We start from the raw sequence: 25,891 nt of genomic DNA on the forward strand, positions 1-25,891 counted from the left end.
GGGCCAGTGTGGGAGGCCACTGGCCCCCCACGCACAGGTCGTCCATGTGGGCCCCCCAACCCCACAGGGAAGCGTCCGTGGTGATGGTTACTGTGGGGGCCGGGAGATGGAAGGGAGCCCCTTGGCAGATATTGTCCTTCGACTCCCACCACTGGAGCGATTGGAGCGTCGTAGGAGGAATAGTGAACCTCTTTCGAGGTGAGTCTTTGGTTGGGCGAAACTGACGGAGAAACCATAGCTGCAGGTCTCTCATCCTCAGTTTCGCGAAGAGTAGCACGCTTGTCGTCGCCGCCATCAGCCCCAGCATCCGCTGAAGCTGTTGTACTGTGCCCCACCCTTGTCTCTGGAGCAACTGCACTGTGCTGATGATGTCCTCTGCCCTCTGGGCGGGCAGGAGCGCTCGATGCAGGTTTGTGTCCAGTACTGCCCCTATGAACTGCACTGTCCTTGATGGAGTGAGGTTTGATTTCTCTAGGTTGACCTGCAAACCCAGGGCATCGAGAAGGCGTAGTGTGGTTGTGATGTGAGCAGACAGGCTTTCCCTTGATCTGGCTACCAGGAGCCAGTCGTCTATATATGGGAAGACTATCACTCCCTGCAGCCGGAGGTGGGCAGCCACTACGCTCATCATTTTTGTGAACACCCTGGGTGCTGTGGAGAGTCCGAATGGTAGGGCCGTGAACTGGAAGTGCTGTGGGCCCACAGCAAATCTTAAAAACCTTCTGAACTCTGGGTGGATGCTGATATGGAAGTAGGCATCCTTGAGATCTAGGGTGGCCATCCAATCCCCTTGGTTGATGAGGGGCAGGATTGATTGCAGTGTGGACATCCTGAACTTCTGGTACAGGATGAATTTGTTCAGATTCCGAAGGTCCATAATGGGTCTCAGCCCTCCATCCCTCTTGGGAACCAGGAAGTAGCGGGAGTAGAAACCACCCGCCCTGTCCCCTGTTGGTACCTTCTCTATGGCTTGTTTCTGTAGGAGGGTGGCCACCTCCGCCAGCAGAGGTGGGGAGGGAGGAGTGGTGACCACTACGGACTGGTTTGGAATCTGAGCAAAGTCTATTTTGTAGCCCTCTTTGATGATGGATAGGGCCCACCTGTCTGAGGAGACCCGCTCCCAGGCAGGCAGGAAAGGGCGGAGGCGGATAGTGGAATGGGTGGGGGCGACGATGCATGCAGCAGTAAAGTCAAAGCCCCTGCTTAGAGGGGCGGGCGCCCTTAGGTTTGCCTGAGGGCTGGGTGCTGTAGCGACCTCTGTTGTTACCCGAGTAGGCCTGCTTGTCGGGTTGCGAGGAACGAGGGCGCCACTGTTGGTCTGAGGGTGGCTTGTGGAGAGGCTTCCTGTTCCAGGATCTGCTCCACTGCCTGGCTCTGGGTTGTCTGGAAGATGCCTGAACCCCCAGGCTCCTGGAGATCTTCAGGTTTTTATCTAGTTCCTGTAGGGCGTTGTCCGTGGTCGTACTAAAGAGGCCGTCCCCTTCAAAGGGTAAGTCCTCGATGAGTGCCCTGGTGTCTTGCTGTAGGGCGGTAGACCTTAGCCAGGAGTGTCTGCGGATGGAGACGGCGGACATGATGGCCGAGGCAGACACGTCTACCATGTGCCTCGCTGCTGTTAGCTGCTGCTTGGCCACCGATAGGCCTTCTTTTTGCAGTCTCGTTGCGGCCATTTTCTTTTCCTCGGGTAGGGAGGAGAGGAGGGGGGACAGCTGTTCCCACATGGCGTACTGGTATCTCGCCATGCAGGCCACATAGTTAGATACTTTCGCGCCAAGGGATCCCGCCGAATAGATCTTCCTGCCCATACTGTTCAATTTCTTCCCCTCCTTGTCAGGAGGGGCAGAATGCACCCTGCGCGACCTCGAGGAAGATGAGACGATGGCTGAATTTGGTTTTGGGTGCGTGAATAAAAACTCAGCCCCCGTCTCCTGGACCTTGTACATATGGTCCAGCTTCCTCGAGGACACCGGTGCCGAGGATGGCTTCTTCCATGGGTCCTTGAGTGCCTATAGGATGACCTTGGTCACAGGCAGGGCTACAGCCGTGGAGGTGTCTCGTTGGACGATATCAAAGACGTTATCATCCACGACTGGCTTAGGCTGGGAGATGGGGACGGAAATGGTGGTTGCCATCCTTTTAACCATCTCTGCATAGGACCACAGGTCCTCTGAGGGCGAGACTGGGAGGTCCTCCGCTGTGTTAGGATCCGGCGAGGGTTCCCATGTTCTCTCCTCGTCGCTCTCCGACCCCGATGGCGAAGACTCTCTGTGCTCTGAGCGCTCCGACAGGGGTGGTGTTGGCTCCCTCCGTGGCGACTGGATCGGCGTCGGGGGTCGGTGCGGGGGCTCTGTCGGTGCGATGCGTCGCTTCGGTGGGATCGATACCGATGGTCTTCTGGATCGGTGTGATGTCCTGGAGAATGAGGACATTTCGGACCGATGCTCCCACTCCGGGTGCTCCCTTGGCTGGTACCAATGGAACTGTGGGCAGCAGGGGTAGGTCGACTGCCATCTATGCTGCTCCCAAGGGGGTATCGGTGGGAAACGGCGAGACTCGACCGACGGCTCCCTCTCTCTTACGCGCTTAGGCGCTGCAGGTGTCGCCGCGTCGGCCGATGCTTCAACGTCCGATGCCAACTCGCTGCTCCGCCGACGAGATGCCACCGATGGAGATCGACGGGTTAGGTCGATCTCCACTTCCGATGCTGGGGGTCGCGGCCGATGAACGCTGGGCCCGAGGGCCAGTGGGCTGCAAGGTCGATGGACGCTCGCCCTTGGAGTTGGAGGGCTGCGTGGCCGATGAACGCTAGCCCTTGGAGTTGAAGGGCTGCGTGGCCGATGAACGCTAGCCCTTGGAGTTGAAGGGCTGCGTGGCCGATGAGCGCTAGCCCCTGGAGTCGGTGGGCTGCGCAGCGGAGAGGGAGGAACCCTTCTCGGCGGCTCGATGGTGATCGGTGCCAACACGTCGGGAGAAGGTGAAGCGGAGCGTGGTCGCTTTCGCTTCTCTTTGCTCTTCGCCTTCTTGGAGGATTCTCGCCCTGCTTCCTCCCGTCGCTTCTTTGCGGGCCTCTCGACCGACCCCTCGAGGGCTCGTTTTGCGGGCTGTCGCTCCCTTGGAGCTTCCGCCTCGATCAAGGTCGCATCGGCCGATGGGACCGTCGGGGGTTGGGCAGCCGCCATTTTCGGTACCGATGCCGGAGGGCGAAGTGCCGAGGTAGTTAGTGCGGCCGAGAGCCTTGCCGCCCTGTTCTTCCTGGTTTGTTTGGAGAAGCGGAGGCAGTGTGGGCAGGCCTCCACACGGTGCGCTTCACCCAAGCAGAGAAGACACAGGGAATGGCCGTCGGGAGGGGCGATCTTCTTCCCGCAGGCCTGGCAGCTCTTAAAAAAACCCCAGCGACTGTCCATAGACAATCGTCACTGGGAAGATCCCCTCAGAGTCCTCTGAGAGGGGGAAAAAACTAGGGAAACAACAGGGGGGGGAAGCCCCGGAGGGCGACCCGCCACAACACGCACCCGGAAAAATACAAAGTCTCTCTCTTTTTTTTTTTTTTAAAACTAACTAACTAGAAACTAACTACTACTCTACGGAAAACAACAAACGGCTATATATACAGAGGCTAGGGGAAAAAAGGGTAAAACCCGAAGCTCACCGACCGGGAACACGAGGAAACGCAGCTTCTTCGCACAGCGGTCAGAAAGGAACTGGTGGGATTGCCGCGGTGGCGCCGTTGGGCGTGCACAATGGGATGCCTGCGCATGCCCAGTGGCGCCGACCGCGGAAAATTCCCGGGCTTTCTTACAGATACCGATCGGGGACCGGCGCAGGCGCAGTATCCCCACAAGTGTGATGCACAGAGACCACGAAGAAGATAGAACAGTTTCAGTATGACAAGAAATACAGTAAGACCTCAAGTACTTTAATATTAGTGGAAACAAGTCATGACTTTTCTTGGCAGATAATAAACAAAAACACACAGATGGAGAAGGAGGGCAATACAGATGTCCATCTACAGCTTCCTCCCACTCTTATGACTGGCTGGAGCAAACAAAGTCTGTTCAGATCAGGACAGCAGTAGCTCAGGCCTCACGAGAGGGGAATGCAACACCAGAACAGGTCAGGCAGATGAAGGCACAAGAAGTGGCAACAGTGGGCAAACAAGAATGGAGCAAATTAGAGGTGAGGAGAGGGACCACTGTGGCTCAGAAAGTTTAATTTACCATTAGAGCCTGCTACAAATTGTGGTTATCATCCAGAACCCCTGTTGGAGGTGGGGATCCCCCACTGACAGACCCTGTCCCCCAGCCATTGATCAACTGGCTGGCAGAGGGGCTTTTTTGCAGAGGGGCCTTGTCGCCAGCATTGCACAGGAAATGACATCATCACATCAGTGATGTCCGAGCACCACTCTGGTATTTGGGCAAAACTCTTAAGTAGAAACTAGTTTTACCATTGAGTTTTTGCTCAAATACCAGAGTGCTGCCTGGACATCGCTGGTGTGATGATGTTAGTTCCTGTGTGATGCTGGTGATGAGGCCTGGACCTTTCTCTTTCTCTAGGTAATTCCTCCCCATGTTCCACTGGTTGCCCTCTTCTCAGCTCATATATAAAAATCGGGGACCTGTCAACCCTAATGCAACCTCTCTTCTGACTGATATCAAATAAGCATGTAGGAACATTAAGGAACTTGCCTATTTTCCAAGTACTCCTGAACAAATGGCGGAGATTTTTTTTAAAAATCCCTGCTAATCTCTAGCATCACTAAAAGATGTACTTGCCACCAATTAGCATATTTGTGAGCTCTTACCTTCATTGCACAAAATAGTCTATCTATTTCCAGACACCAACTCAGCAGAAATTCTTAAAATGCAGTCTCACTGGGTCTGCAGAGTTAGTCGCCCTGGGTCTGACTCAAGACTTGCTCTGAGGATAAAACCACCTGCTCTTTCCCCATATGTTAAAGTCAACCTATCAGGAACCTGTTCTGAAGAGAGGAAGGCTAATTCCCTGCCTCCTTATTCATGCCCTGAGCCTTCAGTAGAATTATGTCTGTGCAAAACTGGTCTTTGTCATTTGACCAACCAAAGCGTTCTGAAAAGTTGAGATACTTTAATATCCTTTAAATAAAATGCACTTCCTGCAACAATATCACAGGTTACCTGTTTGCACTAGACTTAAAAGCTTTGTGAAACAAACAGCTGAAGTAAAGTTAACTGCTACAGATATGAAACTGATAAGTGAACAGTTTAAAAATACTGGCACTCTGCAGAGCCACAGAAAAACTAATGTGTGATTATGTAAGGCAAGTCTGCCAAAAACATTCATCCCAGGAAAACAGGAAATAATTCCTCTGCCTACAGCAGTTTTAGAACTTCCATAAAGGGAGCTGCCAAAGTTTGGGAGACTGAATAGCAAGGCTTACCTGCCACTAAGTGCAAGAGGACTACATCACTGCCAATTTTACACTCCATGCTAATCTAGTCAAATACATGCAAATGTGGCTTCCTTCCCAGCTCATACTGAAAAATCAGAAGAGAAAAAACCCACTGTAAACTCATTCAAAGCAGCAGTGGAGGAAACCCCAATCTACCTGGTGCTCTGAATCCCAGCTAATATAGAAAAATAAGTCTAGGAGTATTGGTGTTTTTGCTCACACATAAAGAGACAAAATGCTCTGCCAGAAATTTTAAAAGTTACTAGGGCAAGAGTGCCACCTAGAGTGTCTGGGATCTCAGACACCTGCAGCTTACATGAGAATTCATTTCATTGAACACTGGCCCATCCTCTCAAACTCCATCCCTATTGGACAAAGGACAATCCAAATTGGCCCAGACCACCTCTTTGTCATAGATATTCAGAGTCACTAGAAAATGCTTGATAGGGATGGGACTATATTTTATTAAGTCTCTGATTGGTAACAGTAGCCTCTGACATCAGAAATGAGGCTTTATAGGGAACTGGATAAATAAACTCATCACTCTTAAGAGAGGAGGCTGGCTTAGGTAAGATTCCACTAACTATAATAGTATTTTGGATTTTCCCTGGCCTTAAGTGGAAACTGCTGTCCACAGGAAGTTGAGTAGGGATTAAGAACTCCTCCAACATCTTGTTACTGCAAGGAATTCTGTACATGCTCTGAAGACCCTACTACAGCCTAGATACTTATACTTAGCTTAATCAATGTTATTGCTTTTATTTTGGAATTCTCTGTACTATGTTCTTGTGTGGTTCTCCCCACCCTGCGTTTTTCACAGAGGGTTTTTTTTGGGGGGGGGGGAGGTTGCCTTTACTTAGGACAATTTGAGATATTTCTCTGAATAACTTCCCTATGTTCCAGGCTGCACATGTCTTCACAGTCGGTTAGTAGAAGGTATTTTCTAGAGTTTCTATTCCGTCACTTTGGTTATTATTCTAGTATTGCACTAGAAGAATACCTTCTTGGAGGGTTGCACTAGAGGTTCTTAGGAGGTAACTGAGTGGTGGCAGCTGGTTACAAGAGTACTTTCCAAAGAACCCTTGATCTGTGGGAGCTCCCCAACAAGGAAGGCACCTTCAGAAATAAAAAATAGGGCTCAACTCCCCTCACTCCAATGTATTTCTTTTGTGGTGAAAAGTCACAGTTTGCCAAGAGGTCCTAATGAGCAAATTACATAACCTCTGCAAGATAATATCAGAAAGCGCAACTAGAAGCAGGTTTTCAATAGGTGACCCTGGAGGCCCCTTCCAATTTTATTATTCTATGATTCTAACTCCAGTTAGTAGAGAAAGTGTAAACCATCCCACATCATAATAAGTCATAACGAACACTAAGAGGAAGTTGAAAGAATAGCCACAAGCAAGAGAGAAAGATGAAGGAATATATGGTTCCTTTTCAGTCCCTAACCTACGGATTAAAGAAAACAATACATTGCAAAGAAATAATTGCTCTCTCAACACATTAATTCTCAAAAGGTAATCCATAAAACTAAATTTTTACAAACTCAGTGGGTGAAAATGTTTGGCAGTTGCATTCATGTGCAGTCAGATATAATACACTCACCTGTTGAATCTGGCATTGCGTGTTGGAGATTCAACTCCTTTTAAGAGATGCCTAAAATACTAAGTCAGGATAAAAGAAAACAATTAATAGCTTGCTATCATTCCCCCCCACTGTACTAGCTACCAAGAAACCACTTCTAGCACCAGATGGCCATATTCCTACATATGTAATTATTTAAGACAACAGTATCACATGCACTCCACAAATTAACAAACATGCCAAGAATGAGATTAACTTTTCTTTTCATTTGTAGTTCTCAATGACTTCTACAATTTGCCCTTAACAAGGAGAAAAGAACCCACGTGCTGAAACAAGTTCTTCCTTCAGTCTTACCACACTTAGGATATAGCTCTGGTCCCCATGCAACCCACTTGTTCTGCAGCACCTTATCTGTCAGAAGCCAACAACAGTTGCTGCTGCTGCTACTAAAGAGGAGGGATGTTCCATACATGGGAAAGAAGATCATTTCCTTCTGGAAAGAGCTCAGGAGGCCTCAGAATGGTGGTCTGGTCCCTACCGAACCCTGCCTGTCCTTATCTCATAATTATTTGGAGTGATAGGACTTTGGAGACAGAACTGCATTTGGAAAAACAGCTGAAGGCATGTCTGAATCCATGGGACAAAATGTCCTATAAATCTAATAATAAATGAATAACAATATCCACAGAGGTCTATTGATTCTTCCCACAGTTATCCACAAAATGTATCCTAAAACAGTGTGGAAAATTCAGCCAAAGAATACACTCTCCTTGTAATGTAAGTGGAAATTGCAAGGGAAGGAAGAGAAAAAACAGGTTGCTTACCTGTAACTGATGATCTTCGAGTGGTCATCTGTGCAGTCACACACATGGGTCTTGCCGCAGGCAACGGATCCATACCTCGGAGCTCCAATAGCTCGTTTATAACGTCTTTTGGCGCGCTTTCCTCCCGCCCTGGGGAGCAGGCAGCGACTGCGCATGCCTGGAGCGGGGGGAGAGCGCCCATTCCACTCAGTTTCTTCCAGCCGCCACTGGCAAGACTAGAAAGGTTAAAGCAAGAAGTACCAGAGGCCAGCAGCGGGGAAGGCTGGGTGGGCGTGTGTGACTGCACAGATGACCACTCGAAGATCATCAGTTACAGGTAAGCAACCTGTTTATCTTCTTCGTGGTCTCTGTGCAGTCCCACACATGGGTGACTAGCTAGCTAAGAGTCCTGGAGGAGGGTGCTGGAAAATAAAAAGTTAGTCACCTGACCCATACCAAAGACTGTGTGGTATAGGAGTATAAGCGGATGCACTCACCTCCATTTCAGTGAAAGATGGATCTGAGGACCGCTTGTCCGAAGGAGGCGTCACGTCTCGCACGAACGTCCAACGCGTAATGGGAGACGAACGTGGAGGGAGAGGACCAGGATGCGGCTGCACAGATGTCCTCCATGGAGACGCCGTGCAAGAAGGCCGAAGACGTCGAGACCGCTCTAGTGGAGTGCGCCTTAAGGCCTTCGGGCAGAGGCTGCTTAGCCAGATCGTAGCACAGCCTAATAGCACTCACTACCCATTTTGAAAGTCTCTGGGTAGAGATCTTGTGTCCCCTGCAAGGGTTTCCGTATGCCACAAATAAATTAGGGTCCTTACGGAAAGGCCGTGTACGATGGAGGTAGAAGGATAACGCTCTTCTTGCGTCCAAAGAATGCAAGGCCCGTTGTCCCTGGTCAGTTGGGTTGGGAAAAAAAGTCGGCAGAGAGGTTGCAGTCGACAAGTGGAACTGGGAGACAACTTTAGGAAGGAACGCAGGGTCCGGTCTCAGGACAACCTTTTCCTTGTGGAAGATGGTGTAAGGAGGATCGTGGCGGAAAGCGCATAGGTCACTTGCCCGCTTACCAGAGGTGAGGGCAACGAGCAACGCTGTCTTCCAGGAAAGAAGGTTGAGGTCTATGGTGGCCATGGGTTCGAATGGTGCCTTCATAAGCGAGGAAAGAACTAGGGATAAACTCCAAGTTGGAACAAGAGGTTTAACAGGGGGATTGAGGTGCAACATGCCCTTGAGAAAGGACTTGGACAAGGGATGAGAAAAAACTGTCTTGCCGTCTACCGGATTGTGGAACGCGGAGATGGCGGACAGATGAACCTTGAGGGATGAGTAACAGAGTCCTGATTTCTTCAGTGAAAGCAAATAGTCCAGGATCATATTGAGAGGTACCGATTCAGGAAGTAGATGGTTAGTAGCCGCGAACGAGGAGAAGCGTTTCCACTTCCTTCGGTACGAAAGCCTTGTGGAGGGCTTCCTGGCATTAAGAATAACGTGTGCTACCTCTGCGGAGAGGTGGGAGGTCGAATTCTCCATGCCGTAAGGGCCAGAACCTGAGGGTTGTGGTGCAATATCTGACCGTTGGCTTGGGAGAGGAGGTCGATCGCGAACGGGAGACGACGGTAAGTGTGATGAGATAACTGGAGAAGTCTCGTGAACCATGGTTGCCGTGGCCACCAGGGGGCTACCAGGATGCAGTCCGTGCCGTCTCGTGTTATCTTCATCAACACCCGAGTTAGTAGAGGGGTTGGTGGGAAGATATAGTGGAGAGGACCTGTCCATCTGTGTAGGAAGGCGTCGTTCCGCCTCCTGGAAAAGTAGCGTGGACACTTGGCATTGTCCTTGGAAGCAAAGACATCCACCTTGGGTGTTCCGAAGCACCTGAAAATGGCTCGAAGGTAGATCGGATTGAGGGACCATTCGTGGTCGTCCAGACGAAACCTGCTCAGCGAGTCGGCCAGAACATTGTCGACACCTGGGAGGTGAATCGCGGTCAGGTAAATGTCGTGCTCCAGGCACCATTCCCAGAGTGAGACGGCTATACGGCAGAGCCGGAGCGACCTGGTTCCTCCCTGCTTGTTGATATAGTACACCGTTGCCATGTTGTCCGTTGAAATTTGGACATGGCTCCCGTTGATCAGTGGGAGAAAGGATAAGAGGGCCCTGTGCACGGCAATCAGTTCTAAGCAGTTTATGTGCATGGCCCTCTCGGAAGGGGTCCAAAGGCCTCTGACGGTTTTGTCCTCTAAGTGGGCTCCCCATCCCCACTTTGAGGCGTCCGTTGTCACAACAGCCACTGGGGGTGCCGGTAAAAATGGCATGCCCGCGAGGAGGTTGCTGGGTATCGTCCACCACGTTAGGGATGAAAGTACTCTCTGGGGGACCATAAGTAGGACATTCTGCGGTTGCAACTGAGGATGGTAAGCTCTTACAAACCAAAGCTGTAGTTGTCGCATCCGTAGCTTGGCAAAGTGGATGACGGAAGTTGTGGCAGCCATGAGGCCCAGCAAGCGTTGTATGATGAATGCCGACTGGTAAGGCTGATGCTGAATCGACTTGGCTAAGGTGATGATAGTAAGTGCTCGATCCCCTGGGAGGAAGGCACGGTGGAGAGAAGTGCGGAGGAGAGCCCCTATAAACTTGATGTCTTGGGTGGGCTCGAGATGGGATTTGGATGCATTCACCCGAAGCCCTAAGGAATCGAGAAGAGAGAGTGTTGTGCTGATGTTGGCCTGCAACCGACGCTGGCTTGGTGCTATGAGGAGCCAGTCGTCGATATACGGGAAAACTGTGATGTTTCGAAGTCTGAGAGCCGCTGCCACCACCGCCATGCACTTGGTGAATACCCTTGGCGCAGTGGAGAGGCCGAAGGGCAGGGAGACGTACTGGAAGTGGTCTCTCCCCACAGCGAATCGCAGGTACTTCCGGTGCTGAGGTCGAATTGTCACATGGAAGTAAGCGTCCTGAAGATCTAGGGAAGCCATCCAGGAATCCCTGGGGATAAGAGGCAGGATGCCCTGTAGGGAGATCATTCTGAACTTCCTGTATTCTATGAATTTGTTCAGCTTCCGAAGATCGAGGATAGGGCGCTTCCCTCCATCCCGTTTGGGGACCAGGAAGTATCTTGAGTAGAATCCCGTCCCTCGGTGTTGAGGAGGAACGGGTTCTATGGCATTCTTCTGGAGCAAGTCCAGGATTTCCTGCTGGAGGAGTGCAGATGGAGGGGTGGCTATGAAGTGGTGGTGGTGTGGTGGCGAAACGAACTCTATTGCGTAACCTAAACGCACGATGGTAAGGACCCAAGAGTCGGTGGTGATGGAACTCCAACGAGGGTAAAAGGGGAATAGTCTGGTCTGCCCCTTGGGAGAGTCAAAGAGACTGTTTGCCTGTCTGGGACTGCTTCTTAGAGGGCTGAGTCCGTGGCCTCTGATGAAAGGGCTGTTTAGGCAGGGGTTTCCTTTTCCAGAACTCCTGAGATTTAGGCGATCGTTGACGACGCTGAAAAGATGGCTTCCAGGGTCTCTGCCTGTTAGAGGGCAGGGAGGTAGGTTGTGTGACGCCGAGGCGTTTGGCTCTCTTACGGCCGTCATCGACCGAAGCTAGGACCTCGTCCGTGGACGCATGGAATGGACCCAGGCCATCGAAAGGAAGGTCCTCTATACGTTGCTTGATATCTGGTTGAAGGTTGGTAGAGCGGAGCCAGGCATGGCGACGTAAGGCTACAGATGTCGCAAACACTCGGGAGGAACAGGAGACCGCATGGCGAATGGAGTTGATCTGTTGTTTGGAGACACGGGAAAGCTCAGAGACGAGAGACGAGACCGCTTTCTGAGAGGAGTCAGGCATGGATGTGATATGCGGGGTGATCTGGTTCGCCAGGTTGAAGGTGTAGGCAGCAAAATAGGCCAAGTAATTGTTCAGCTTGGAATTAGTCGAGGAGAAGCTATAGATCTTTTTAGCCAGAGTGTCCAGTTTACGGCCCTCGCGGTCAGGAGGAACAGGGTGGCGAGATTGTTTGTTCTTGGTGGCCGAATGAACAACGATGGAGTTGGGCGCCGGGTGGGAGGCGAGGAATTTGCAGTCAGCTGCTTGAACCCTGTAAAGGGAATCCAGGCGTCGGGAAAGCGTAGGGATCGAGGCCGGCTTATCCCAGGCTTCTTGGAGGCCCTCCAAGTGTACAGGGAGCATAGGAAGCGAAGAGCTGTCAGGGAAGTCTGAACGGACTAGGTCATGTACCACATCCGAGATCTTGGGTGAGTCAGAGGACATAGGAATGTTTAGTGCGGAAGCCATAGTTGTTATGAGATTAAGGTAGGCCTTGGAACTGTCAGATGGTGAGAGCCTAGGAGGTTGGTCCGATGCGGGGGAGGCTGGGGCCTCCTCGGAGTCGGAGTGATCAGAAGTGTCTCTGTCAGAAGTCGAGAGTGGATGCTGTGGTGACTTGGGCTCGACAGGTGAAGGGTCCCGAGGGCGTTTGAGAGGCGAAGCAGTCGGTTTAGAAACCGATGCGGATGCGGTTCTAGGAGAAACCCGGTCCCGAGGACGGACAGGAGGCTGCAGAACATCGTGTGGATCGGGTGCAGTCTGGGAGTCGAAAGTGTCTCGGTTCCGAAGGGCTGCCGCATCATCTCGGGTGCGTGGAGTAGGCTCCCGTCGGGGGGAATAGTAATGTTGGTAATCCCCATAGCGATCCGGAGACAGGTGACGGTGCAAAGGAGATCGCTGATCGCGTGCACGATAGTAGTCGCGGGGTCCGGGAGAATAATAGTCCCTGAGTCGAGGCATATAGACATCTCTGTGAAAGGAGTCCGGATCGAAGTCAGAGAGATGCCTGTAGCTGTGGCGCGAAGGCGAACTCTGGTACCGATGGTAACGTGAGTAAAGGCGAGGTGACGGAGACCGGGATGGAGAGCGGTCTTGTCGATAGTCGCGATAGTAGTCGCCGTACCGGGACCGAGAGCGGTCGCGTCGAAAGTCATGGTAGTCCTCCCGATGTGGAGAATTGGGAGGATGTCGGATCGGAGACCTGGGACGGAGCGGAGGATCTCGGATCGGAGACCTAAGACGAAGCGGGGGATCCCGGAGCGGAGACCTTGGGCGAAGCGGAGACCGCGAGCGAGAGCGGGGCCGCGGAGATCGAGATCGGAGCCGATGCGAAGAGACCTGAGTAGAAGATTCGACAAGCAGTGGGGTAGTATTGTCCTTAAGCAATGGTGCTGTGGAATCCCTGAGTACCGGAGTTGTAACGTCCTTCAGCACTGGCGTAGTGATGTCGAGGAAGGATTCCGGTCTGAGAGGTGGAGCCTCGGAGTCGAGGATATCGCTGGGAGGAAGGCTGTGCACCGAGGGCGATCTAGAGCCAATCGGGATAACTTCAAGAGAAGTTTGAGTGAGGCTAGGCATTTCCGAGATGACGTCAGAAGGAGCTGAAAGTTCGATGGGTAGAATCGGAGTCGACTGCGCAGAAGCCGCTTGTGCCGCCGAAGCAACTGATTGCGATTGCGCAGCCGCCGAGGCCGATTGCGCAGCCGTAGCAAAAGCGGAAGTACTAGGGCGCGCGGAGGTAGAAGCTGACGGGTCGTGCTTCTTAGGCGCCAAGGTGCTCGGACTGGAGGTTTTCGGAGCCGAGTATTCGCCCTGACGGGCTTGTTTAGGCGCCTTATGCCCCTCAGAGTGTTTAGAGGCCTTTTTGTCGGACTTATGTTTCCTAGGAGCGGTAGGAAGGGCCGACGCTGCCGAATCTCCCGCTCTAAGTGGGGGAGGCGGCGGATCTGAAGTAGACATCCCGCGGAGAGAAGACTCAATGAGGAAGCTACGAAGACGAGCCGCTCTGTTCTTACGCGCCTGCTTACCGAAGCAAGCGCAGTGGTGGCAGTTATCGGTTCTATGGGATTCCCCCAAGCAAAAAAGGCAGAGCGAGTGACCGTCGGATGACGGGATTTTAGCAGCACACTGCCTGCACCTTTTGAAGGTGATTTTCCCTTCCATCCGTTCCGGACAGGGGAAGGAGGGAAGGGAGAGACGGGGTTGGGGGGGGGGGGTAGAAAGGAAAAAAGGCAAAAGCGCAGAAGTCGGATCTACCTTTTTTTTTTTTTTTAATATATATTAAAGGGACGAAGAAAATAGAAAAGGAGAAGTAAGAGAGATAGTACGATACCAAGAGACGAGCCAGAGGAGGAACGCAACGAGGTAGGTGTTGTCCGGGCGGCGGAAGGGAAGAAACTGAGTGGAATGGGCGCTCTCCCCCCGCTCCAGGCATGCGCAGTCGCTGCCTGCTCCCCAGGGCGGGAGGAAAGCGCGCCAAAAGACGTTATAAACGAGCTATTGGAGCTCCGAGGTATGGATCCGTTGCCTGCGGCAAGACCCATGTGTGGGACTGCACAGAGACCATGAAGAAGATGCAATGTTTTCTTTTTGCAACCCCCTTTTATCCCTGCTTCCACACCTGCCCCAACTAATCTCTTATCCCACATTCTTAAACACCTCCTCCCCATCCCAAGCCTAAACTCACAACACAGAAATAGGCCAGCCTGAATAAAGAAAAAGAGACGAGCAGATTGATGCCCTCCCCTAGGGGTGAGAGTTGACAAATGGCTCAGAAATAAGCACTAGGCTGACTTCAGTACTTAATGATGCATGCTTTCTCTCTGCTCAATTAGCAACAGTCCCCAGATTGTAAAGACAGTACACTGTGGTCCTCTTCCAGAGATAGTGCTCAGCAGCAGGAGGTAAGCATGCAGGATTGAACGCATACCCAGAGAAGTCTTGGGAGCTGGGTGGAAATTTTCTATAAAGGTAAGTGTTCCTGGTAGAAACTCTCTTAACCTACCTCCCCCACCTACTTGGGCTCCCCCTTTTAAAATGGACAGGAAATGTTTCACTGTTGAATTCTGCCAATGGAGAGACCACTCACCTAGCTCCTTTGGATCAAAGGAACATCCGAGAGAACCAAAGTGGGTGATTCTGAAAGTTACCTTAACCAACCAGAAGCGGACAGAAACTGAAACATTTGGGCTACCATTTGTGCATTAAATACATCTGAACAAAATGGCAAACATTAGCCATATTCAGGATTACCTCACTGCTGTGACAAAACATAGGAGTGAAGACATTCTCTAAGAGACACAAAACATGTTCGTACGCTTCAAAAAAGCATCGCATGGTTTGCAATTTCACGACTTCATCATAAGGGCCCTCAGCAACTATGAGAGAAAGCAAAGAAAATGTTGACTGAACTATTTGTAAGTAAAATGTTTGCAGTGCAAGAAATGCCTGGTTGTAGAGAATTCAAGTATTATCAACAAGACCACCAAGTCCTGACCGCAGTGTTTTATCTCTTTCCTCCCAACATACCACCTTGGGAACTGGCCAGTGTCCAGGTAGAGCAGAGATTCTGATAGTGAATGATACAGACAGAATAGAAAGAAAACAGACAAGACCAAAAATGGTGACAAGGAGACAGAGTCTGAAGGCTGCTTCCTTTATGCATGTATTGGGGTCACAAAGACAATAATGTATTTTGCAGATCAATATCTCTACTATCCCGCTTTGGGCTGCAACAATGTAAGGTTAAAAGACTTCAATAGCTGTGGCAGCTGCCACAATTATCACTTCTCCTGGCCTGACTTTACTCTCTAGTCCCTCTGTCTATTCAGCATCTCTTAAATTGTCCATTAAGTTTCACTACTTACTACTTTTTATCTCTTCCACAATGAAAGGATCAAATTGAATTTTGTCAATGCTTTCATCCAAGCAATACGTTCTGTAGATTTTCTGCACTTCTTCATGAAGGATCATCTTCTCACTATCTGGTAACTCCGGTTGCAAAATTTTGTTATTGAATTCCTCTGTTGGTAGAAGAAAGGGCAAAATTTCACTGCTGTAAATATTCATAACAGGGAGTACCTTACCTTAGGCTGGATATTTAGCTAACCTCAAAATGACTGTCTAAGTACTTTCCCCATCTCTTCTAATGCAATGAAAATTGGTTTTGTCTTTATGCAAATGTGATTAGTGATAAATATTCTTAAGTTAAGCCAATTATCAACCAAGCTATTTTAAATGAACTACAGAATTACAGCTTTCTGCACAGCATTTCTCTGCTTCTCATCCCTGTCCTCCCTCCCCCCCTTTCCCCACATTCCGGCCAACTGAAAACCATCCTGGCATTGACCAGTCTACTATTTATGGTGTACAAAGCCAATATTATTACTAATCACCAAAATTAGCTATTTGATATGATTTACAATGAGAACAGAACAGTAGATACACAACCTTACCTACATCCAGGCAAAACTGCAACACATGTACTGCTGCTTCCTGTTTCAGAAAATTCATAAAGAGGAAGAAAAGATCCTGTTGTTCTCTAATTTCTTTCAGATCCAGCTTCAAGGCCTGAGTAAGTTGAAAAAGGAAATTTATTTTCTAACATCTGGAATAACATTTCCCCCGCCTCCCAAATTTATTGAACATCAACATGGCCTCCCTGATGCAGGCAGTCCCATCTGTGGAACTGATCTTAACTACTGCCATTTGTTTTGTGTCAGCCAAAGTCTCTTGGTCCTCTTGACTTGGCTGTCATCTGACTTTGTTAACTTGGAAATTGATTATCTAGTTGTTTTTAGAAGACGACTGCAGATTTATACCCCGCCCTTCTCTCTGAATCAGAGACTCAGAGCGGCTTACAATCTCCTATATCTTCTCCACCCACAACAGACATCCTGTGAGATAGGTGGGCTGAGAGAGCTCTTACAGCAGCTGCCCTTTCAAGGATAACTCCTACAAAACCTATGGCTGACTCAAGACCCTCCCTAAGCCTGTTTTCAGGAAGAGCGGGATAAAAATGCAAAGTAATAATAATACATTTAAATGTTTATGTTCACAGTGCTAGAACCTACACAACCATTCTGCCAGTAGCAGTGTTCTTTTCTGGCACAAGGTCATTTTCCCCTCGCAGAAAGCTCTGCCATTTGCACAACTGACCTGTAGGCAATGTTTAAACATTGTTTTAAAATCTATATTCTTTTATGCTTACAGAGGGTTTCTTATTTCTAGGCTCCGCAAACTTCTGCAGAAAAGGAACCATAGGAGATACAGGTTCTGTAGCTTTTTCAGGCTGCAGGAAAAAAGAGGAGGGGAAGCGTCATTCACCCAAGAAAGATCTTAAGGCCATAAGCAAAACTGTATCTTCTTGTGGGGGGGTTCGTCAGTACTTACTGGACTGTCATCAATGAAAATAAGCAGCAAGTGATTCACAGTATCCTAAGAGAAGAAAAAAGAACAATACAGAAAGATTAATTCAAGCATGCATGAAGATTTTTTTTTAGCACACTTTGCCCCTCCTGGCTCCTCCCCCAAGGCTGTCCCAGGAAAGTCAGGGGAATCTCCAGATCAATACTCTACAAAGTACCAAACAACAGCCATATGAAGGGGTGAGGTGGGATGGAGAATCTTGTGTGCATGTCAGAGCACTTTGGAAGCTTATGCAAGCTGAGCATGATGGAGGTTCGGAAATATGCTTGTACAGTACCAATACAAAATGCAGTGGCAAAACTGCTGACTGATGTTTCTTCCATTCTGGTTCAAATTCAACTGGATAGTGATCATTTTTATAGCTCTGTTTGTCTTGGAACGAGGGTATCTGAAACACCACTTTGCTTTTCTATGAGCCCATCAATTTATAGGCAAGGTCCTACTTCATGTGCACTCATCATCAGAGGTGAGGTAAAGAGGTGAGGTAAAGGTAAAGATGCATTCTTCAAAGTGGTGACACCACAGTTGCAGAACTTCCTCCTGCACAGTAGCTCTCTTGGTGCCAAGCTTACCTAGCGTTAACCCAGCTTTTAGGTAAGGCCTTTTCCTCTCTTTTTTCTGCCCCAATTGTTTGACTAACATTGATGATAACATGGCCACATACCCTCTTTGCTCTCTGCCAGGTTTATGGATTGTATTGGTGGTTTTAAAGCCTTACAGTACTGCTAGATTGTCTATGTTATTAAAGAGTGTTATCTCATTTCTTCTTCTTGCACACTGCCCCGGAACCAAGGTGATGTGTTTAAAACCACACAAACAAGCATATTAATATTAGCTGAGGTGTATCTATCCATCTGGATTGTAAACTTTTATCCAGGTTAAGAACACCAGAAAAATCCGAAGATCAACCTTGGCATGCTGATACATGATTCAGCCCAGGTCCTAGTGAATTCCCATAAAGGAGTAGAGCAAGGAGAGGAGATGGAAGAGAAGAAGATGCTTAAAGCACAACACATACAGATGGAACCCTGCTGCTGCTTTTAAAAACTTTTTTTCTCCTTCTAAGAGCTACTTCTGCAGAGAAACACTTACAATAAAGCAATTGCCACGTAGGGGCACTGGGAGTGCAGTAGGAAAGCTCCACCTTCTGTGCCTGCTTTACACTGTAAAGTTATAACTGCTCCAACAGAGGAGCGTGAGCACACACGGACAGCTAGCTAACCCCCCCCCCCACAACAACTATTTAGACAGAGCACAACCAAATGAATATTAAAACAAGACATAACACAAAATGAGGTAAGACAAAAAAGGCTCTTGTAAACTACATTCTTGCATGTCAATGATTGTTGTCATCATGAAACTCTATGAATGCCTAGTTCAAAGCTGAACTTGCAAAACTTTATCCTCCCCTCAAAAAAAAAACCCCAAACAAACATGAACACAACAGAACACTCACTGGATCAGCTAAGAAGTCCATTGAGGGAAGAAATACAGAACCAGACAAGATTTCTCTTACAAGTAAAGAGAGTGATCTGAAAGGAGAACAAGAAAAGATTTCATGCACTTCTGTTTTCTCTCTTCCATGAAACTAAGAAGCTTTCATAATACAGTATTCAAACTACTGAACAAAAGCTCTCATTGTACAGTTAACAAAATACTAGGTACACATGTATGCATTCCCCTCACAATGGGCTTTTCTGTCCCTAGCTCTTTACTGCAGGTTAGAGCCAACTTTGGGCATCTGGAATGCATAACCGATCCTTACCATCTGTTCTGATAGTATCTGAAAAGCAGAGTGCTAAAATTATATTATGTATTAAACACTGCAGAAGTGACACAATTTTCCTGTTTCAAGTATCTATAAAGCAAATCAGCAGGTTGGATCCTATCAGTTTTCACCAGTTCTCCCCTCTCACAACATCCCTCTTCCTGGAGGGGGTCGGAATCCTATGTCCGCCAGGAACATCATTTCAGGAGGCATTTTGGGCTGCAGAAATAAGGAGAAACAGAGAAGCAGGTCTTCTGTGCATGGGAGTTTTAGACAGGATCCAGACCACACTGGGTTGGATAATATGCAGTGTGAATGCCACAGTGTTCACAGTTGCAGATTCTTCTTGTCTTTTCTGTTCCCTCAGCATCCCCCTGAGACCTTAGAAAAGCTGATGCTGGAAACGGACCCACTTGGGCCAAAAGCCATGCAGCCCAGTGGCTGTAGGAAGAACTTGTCAGAATCATGCAACTTTTTCTTCTGCCAGTAGTACTGCCATTGGTGCAAAAGCAAGGAGGTGTCGTTTATGCTTATCCACTGCAACCTCCTGGGGCTGAGTGGCTTTTTGTCCACTTGAGTCCTATGATCCCAGCACCAACCGAGGTCTCAGGAGTTTGCACTATGACAGCAGTATCGACCATGTCTTTTTTTTTTTTTTGCCAACGTCTTTGTTTTGTGTAAAGAGCAATAAGTACCAGATCAACTATGGGCACGGATCAAAAGAAACAATAAAGGAAGCTCTAGAAGGGTGGGTGGGTAAGATATACCTTCCAGTCCCAATATTTTACATAATTTAATGTGAGGATCCTTAGTACTTTACACAGAACTAACACTAGCATAATTTGAATGAAATTCCATGAACTGAAAAAAACTCTGCATAACAGAACAAGGAGTTGTAAAAACCAAACAATATGCATGTAATTGCTGCATGCATGAGGACTATTTCCTTACCTTAGCAATGAAATAAACATCTAAAATTGCCCAGGATTTAAGTAAATGTAGAGGGCTGCTCATGTGGGATTTGATGGGCATGTCTGAGCACCTATGGAACTCTGAGTGGACATTCAGGGTGCATTTTGATAGCCAGTTCTATCTTGCACAGAACGTTCTGGGAACCAAACAGAGTAATGCAGGACCCACTATCATGCTGCCAATCTCTTAATTAATATTTCAAGAGCTGATGATCACATTCTAGTAATCCAGTTTCACAAGTCTTTTGCAAGGCAAGACAAAAACAATCATGCTACTGCTAGTTTTGCAAGTGTGCAACCTTAGTTTAGTCAGCTTTATCTTCTTGCCATACTATTCAAAAATACTGCATGCTATTAGTCCAAATGTTACTATTGCATTATACCTGCAATCTGTTGCTCTTGGAGGTAGAATATAGGGGAAAAGAAGTTCAGTAAGTTTTCTTAAATAAAGAAGTTCATCTCTTCTGCTTCTTAAGGCCACATGAAGCTCTGGTCCATACTCTTCTAAGGCAGCTTGTGATAAATAGTCAGCATTTTTCACTGCAAGTAAAAAATTCCGTGAGATTTTCCCATTAGATTTCTGCTTATGCTGTGAAATACGAATCATGTACCAAGCAGAAGCACACACTAAAAATAGCTTTAGTGAATAAAGAGTCTTACATTTATATAGGATTGGACCCTATGACTCTGCTCCAGCTTAGAAACAGAGCTTTCCTCCAGTGTAAGAAACCATCCGCAAATGGAAGGTTTGGCTGCTAAGAGTCATAGAATCCAACATATCATTTACAGTATTTTCCTGCTGCGAGAAATAAATATTAAAATAGGCAAATATTAAAATCATAACATGCTTTGCACTGGAAATACTTCCTTGAAACACCTGCAGCATATTACCTATAGGTGGCATTTCTTAAGATTTCAGGTCACTGAGGATTAATAATTAATGTCATATGCAGTTTCTTCTTTTGCAGCTTCTTATTTTCATAGGATTGGACCCTATGACTCTGCTCCTGCTTAGAAACAGAGCTTTCCTCCAGTGTAAGAAACCATCCGCAGATGGAAGGTTTGGCTGCTAGGATAGAATCCAACATATCATTTACAGTATTTTTCTGCTGCGAGAAATAAATATTAAAATAGGCAAGCTCCATTTCTGCATATCATAACATGCTATGCACTGGAAATGCTTCCTTGAAACACCTGCAGCATATTACCTATAGGTGGCATTTCTTAAGATTTCAGGTCACTGAGGATTAATAATTAATGTCATATGCAGGCCTCAGATTCAGTGAGAGCTCACAGGAGCAAGTTCCTGAACCTTTCTGAGAGTTCCACCTCCTTGTCCACTGAATAGTATGTGCATCTGCATAACAATCCCTGGATGAGCTCCACCACCTATTTTTCTACAAAATTATCCCTAGTCATATGCAGTTTCTTCTTTTTCTTATCCAAAGTGGATATCAAAGTAACACTGAAGTTTTTATTTAAAAAGCCAATTTGACATGACAAAACACTAATGCATAGTTGGGCTTCAGGCCTATGTTCTAAGGCCAAGCTCTATACCAGCCTACTTGGGAGTAAGATCCATGCTGCAAGTCACCTACCTGGGTTTTATGTTCCACAAAGCACACAACTTGCTACTCTTTTAAGTAAGTAAAAGTAAGTAAAATTTTATTTGTATCCCGCCCTCCCCGCCTAGGCAGGCTCAGGGCGGCTAACAACATCCCATATATATACAATAGTAAATATAAAAACTTTAAATATAACAATAAAACTTTAAATTTAACATCATTTAAAAACCAGTTAGTGTATTTAAAATTCATATAATTTAAATTAATCTGGCAGCAATGGTGGCGTTCTGACGCTAGTTTCTGCCAGTCTGATTAGTTCCATGTTGACATAGGTCCTTAGACAGGACCGTGTTGGCGGATCCTTAGTTAACAGCAATACAGCAGTCAATATATGCTCGTTTAAAGAGGGTAGTCTTGCAGGCCCTGCGGAACTGATCAAGGTTCCGCAGGGCCCGCACCTCCTCAGGAAGTTTGTGTGTATATGCTAACAGCATATACATTTGCATAGTGCACAGAGAAAATAGCAGGTTTCATCAGTTTAATGCAGTAAAAATGTAATATATAAAACAGTTCTGTATTACCTTTATGACTAGCTTTCGCTATTACTTCTATATGTTTCAAAGCTGCCTTCAGCATTTTTTTTGTTATAATAGATGGAATATCCACCTGAAGAAAAAGCACAAAGGAAAAAATATTATTCTATTTCCACTAAACAGACAACTAGAAATGGTATATACTTATACACTATTTCTATACATTAAGCTGCACCTTACCAGAGGATAAGCACATTTCAGAGAGCTCTGAGAAAGAGCGGATAAGAAGTGCTATAAGGGTGAGGTTTGGCTTTCTAAACAGCTGGGGAAGTTGCTGAGAATTTCTGAGTTTGTGACTGTGTGATTGCTGAAAATTCTGAGTTTGTGGTTGCTGGGGGACTGCTGTTTGTTTGGTTTTAGTGGGCTGAAGGTGATTGCTGCTGATTGATTAGGAGTGGCTGTGTTCCTGGGGCAGACTGAGGTCCCACCCTCTTTGCATTATTAAGCTGCACCTTTTGCCAGAGGCGCGAGCCAAAGGGCGAGAGCTAAAGGGCTCTTGGCATGGGGGCTGTGTAAGGACCAGGAACCCAGATCCTTGTGTTCCCAATAAGGTAAGTAGACCCTCCCAGCTACAAATACAAGTTGATGGGGTGTGAACTGGCAGAGACTGACCAAGAAAGAGATCTTGGGGTCGTGGTAGATAACTCACTGAAAGTGTCAAGACAGTGTGCGATTGCAATAAAAAAGGCCAATGCCATGCTGGGAATTATTAGGAAGGGAACTGAAAACAAATCTGCCAGTATAATAATGCCCCTGTATAAATCCATGGTGCGGTCTCATTTGGAATGCTGTGTACAATTCTGGCCACCGCTCCTCAAAAAGGATATTATAGTATTGGAAAAAGTCCAGAAAAGGGCAACTGGAATGATTAAAGGTTTGGAACACTTTCCCTATGAAGAAAGGTTAAAACGCTTGGGGCTCTTTAGCTTGGAGAAATGTCAACTGCAGGGTGACATGATAGAGGTTTACAAGATTATGCATGGGATGGAGAAAGTAGAGAAAGAAGTACTTTTCTCCCTTTCTCAAAATACAAGAACTCGTGGGCATTCAATTAAATTGCTGAGCAGTCCGGTTAAAACAGATAAAAGTACTTCTTCACCCGAAGGGTGATTAACATGTGGAATTCATTGCCACAGGAAGTGGTGGCGGCTACAAGCATAGCCAGCTTCAAGAGGAGATTGGATAAAAATATGGAGCAGAGGTCCATCAGTGGCTATTAGCAAAAGTATATTATTGGATCTGTCTGGGGCAATGATGCTCTGTATTCTTGGTGCTTGGAGGAGGGTAAAGTGGAAGCGCTTCTAGACCCACTTGTGAACTTCCTGATGGCACTTGGGTTTTGGGTTTTTTTGGCCACTGTTTGACAAAGAATGTTGGACTGATCCAACATGGCTTCTCTTATGTTCTTATACAACTTAACTAATCAAACATACAAATATTCCACACTTGCCAGCGAATGCTGAAACAATCCTGAAGATGCTTGATGGATGGAAAACAAGGAATCTAATTATAATTAGATTTAAGAGACTATAACAACAAACATGAGAATCAGTTCACACAAAGTCTCCTAGTATACAGCATCATGTGGAAAAATGCATTGTTATAGCAACAGGGATTGTTTTGAAACATTTCTAAACTATTAACCTAGTTTGCTGTTTCACCCAAGAGGCCTGTTTACAGCCATTACATGAGTGGCATCTAATCTTTCATCACCATCTCTAAAGCAAAATTTCCATAGATGGGATGGAGAAGGTCAGATAGTGGGATAGCCCTTAACTGCTCAACAGGTCTAAAACAGATGTAAACGAGCAGTGTGGACAAGCTCACAGCCCTCTTGCTCTTAATACAGCCTGCCAAAAGTCCTCCATTAAGAGCTCACTGTGACTCAAACACTGTAACTACCATTACCTTGTAGATTCTGCGAAGTAATATAGATGCAAAAAATCGCAGTGTTACTCTCAGTTCATCCACAAATGCTTCATCATCTGTTACGTCCCTTCAAAACATCATAACAAAATAATGTGTATTACTAATCATTCAAAACAATCCCCATTGTTAATATGGTTCTCAGAATTATCAGATGAGAGAATGATAAGTTTGGCAACATTTAACAAAAGGAACAGAGTTGCTCAAATTATCCCTCCAAGTCTTCATGCTAAATAAAGGATAATATACAAAGATTAAAACCCCTTTCAATGGCAAACCACCCCGTAAAAAAGTTTGCCATGGAAACGTTGTGAAAGCAACGTCACCCCAGAGTCGAAAACGACTGGTGCTTGCACAGGGGACTACCTTTACTTTTACCAAACAGTGACAGTTCTGTGAAATGCGTAGATTGTAAATTATCACCCTGTCTAAAACAATGCAAGGCCATTTTCAGATTCCTCTCATCAGATTGTGAAAATCAGCTTTTCATTTCCAACTAAGAACAACTTCTTTTTGTGCCCTAATTATATATGATCAGCCCTTTGTCCGTAGAAATTAATTCACCCAACAGAAAACTTACAGGTCTTCAAGCTTAATAAGGCATCAAGTGACATTCAAGCTCCCCCTACTGTTTTCCTGGGGCACAGTTTCAAAATACAAAACTGAGTCCAAGGAAACAGGTCCCAGGATTAAAAATACTTTGATCAGATACAGGGTTTTTACCTGTTATCTTAACTATGCAATTTTTTCCCTTAGCTGTAACACAATCAGCACTGAGTTGTACTAAAGCAGCTCAAGGCCAACCCTACCACCAGCAATTAAGAAACAATTCAAATATGTATAAATATTTTCAAAAAACCCCAAAAGGATAGGTCTTTTGAAGATAAACAGCATTTCAAAAGGCAGGTAATTATTAAATTGTGTTTTGGAATCCTGGTGTGAGGTGGGGTAGGGGACAGTTAACCCCCACACATGCCTCTCCACATCGCCAGCAATCAAGGTCGGTATTACACCCAGGATTCTGTCACTGTGCTGGGGGTGGGGGAGGAGACATGTGTGTAAGGTAATCAGCTTCGTGCACATCTCTGTTTAAAGGCCGGTGTGAATGCAAATCTTGCCTTCATTCAGCACACGGAATTTTTTAAAAAGGAAGACTTAACAAAAAATCATACCTGTACCATGGATAAACAAAATTTTCTAGCACCAGCTCAAACACCTGTGTGAAAAAAAGAACCAAGAGTTGAGCAATACATTAAAACATCATCACTGAAAGAGCTTTAAGTGTTGAGTATGTATTAGAAACATTTAAACAATTAAAATAGTTAAAATATAAAAAACAATTTAAAACATATAAAAACATGTATACTCTAACTCAGGCTATTAAAATCACCCAAGATTAGACAGAAGCAAAACACTGTGGGCGTTTTCGCACTCACCTTCAGCCGGCGCGACCCCCCTCTTCACCGCGCAGGATCTGCGCGGATTTCGCATTAAATGCCGCGGAGCAGCCGGAAGAGCCGGAAACTCCCGGCGCAAAAGCCGCTCAAACGGAAACCACCAAAAAGCAGTTTCCGTTTGCGCGGCTTTTGCGACGGGAGTTTCCGGCTCTTCCGGCTGCTCCGCGGCATTTAGTGCGAAATCCGCGCAGATCCTGCGCGGTGAAGAGGGGGGTCGCGCCGGCTGAAGGTGAGTGCGAAAACGCCCAGAATGTTCCTTTCCTTCCCATGACATCCTCCCAAAGGCTTCAAGAAAGCAGAGAGTTACGTATCTCTGTACCTATCTTTATGAACACTAAGCTTCCACTTCTTCAGTTTACCAGCCAGCATATAAATATATTAAATAAATGTTAAACAACCTTTCTTCATAGATCTCAAAATTACGCAATATAATTGTCACCTCTCACATCGACTCTGTCACATATTAAGGGAGTTCTCTGTATTCTAAACATCTCAGAAAGCAGAAACTTCCTAGATGGTGATCCTGAATAGTTAGTAA

At 46.9% G+C, this 25,891-nt stretch overlaps 1 protein-coding gene across 3 annotated transcripts in view; it reads right to left on the bottom strand.

The window, feature by feature from the left end:
• The window catches only part of SNX14 (sorting nexin 14), a 67,892-nt gene that overhangs the window by 36,301 nt on the left and 5,700 nt on the right, over positions 1-25,891 (bottom strand). For all 3 annotated transcript variants that reach the window (XM_060236687.1, XM_060236676.1, XM_060236696.1), the window contains exons 5-15: positions 25,069-25,112; positions 23,879-23,966; positions 21,959-22,043; positions 20,196-20,352; positions 18,530-18,605; positions 17,038-17,082; positions 16,856-16,936; positions 16,101-16,215; positions 15,513-15,668; positions 14,899-15,023; positions 7,037-7,095 (exon numbers count right to left, since the gene is read on the bottom strand). In XM_060236687.1, coding sequence (XP_060092670.1) covers positions 7,037-7,095; positions 14,899-15,023; positions 15,513-15,668; positions 16,101-16,215; positions 16,856-16,936; positions 17,038-17,082; positions 18,530-18,605; positions 20,196-20,352; positions 21,959-22,043; positions 23,879-23,966; positions 25,069-25,112 — 1,031 coding nt within the window. The remainder of the gene's footprint in view (positions 1-7,036; positions 7,096-14,898; positions 15,024-15,512; positions 15,669-16,100; positions 16,216-16,855; positions 16,937-17,037; positions 17,083-18,529; positions 18,606-20,195; positions 20,353-21,958; positions 22,044-23,878; positions 23,967-25,068; positions 25,113-25,891) is intronic.

The sequence above is a fragment of the Heteronotia binoei genome, chromosome 1 (genome assembly GCF_032191835.1).
Source record: "Heteronotia binoei isolate CCM8104 ecotype False Entrance Well chromosome 1, APGP_CSIRO_Hbin_v1, whole genome shotgun sequence".
In the NCBI taxonomy this organism is placed as follows: Eukaryota; Metazoa; Chordata; class Lepidosauria; order Squamata; family Gekkonidae; genus Heteronotia; species Heteronotia binoei.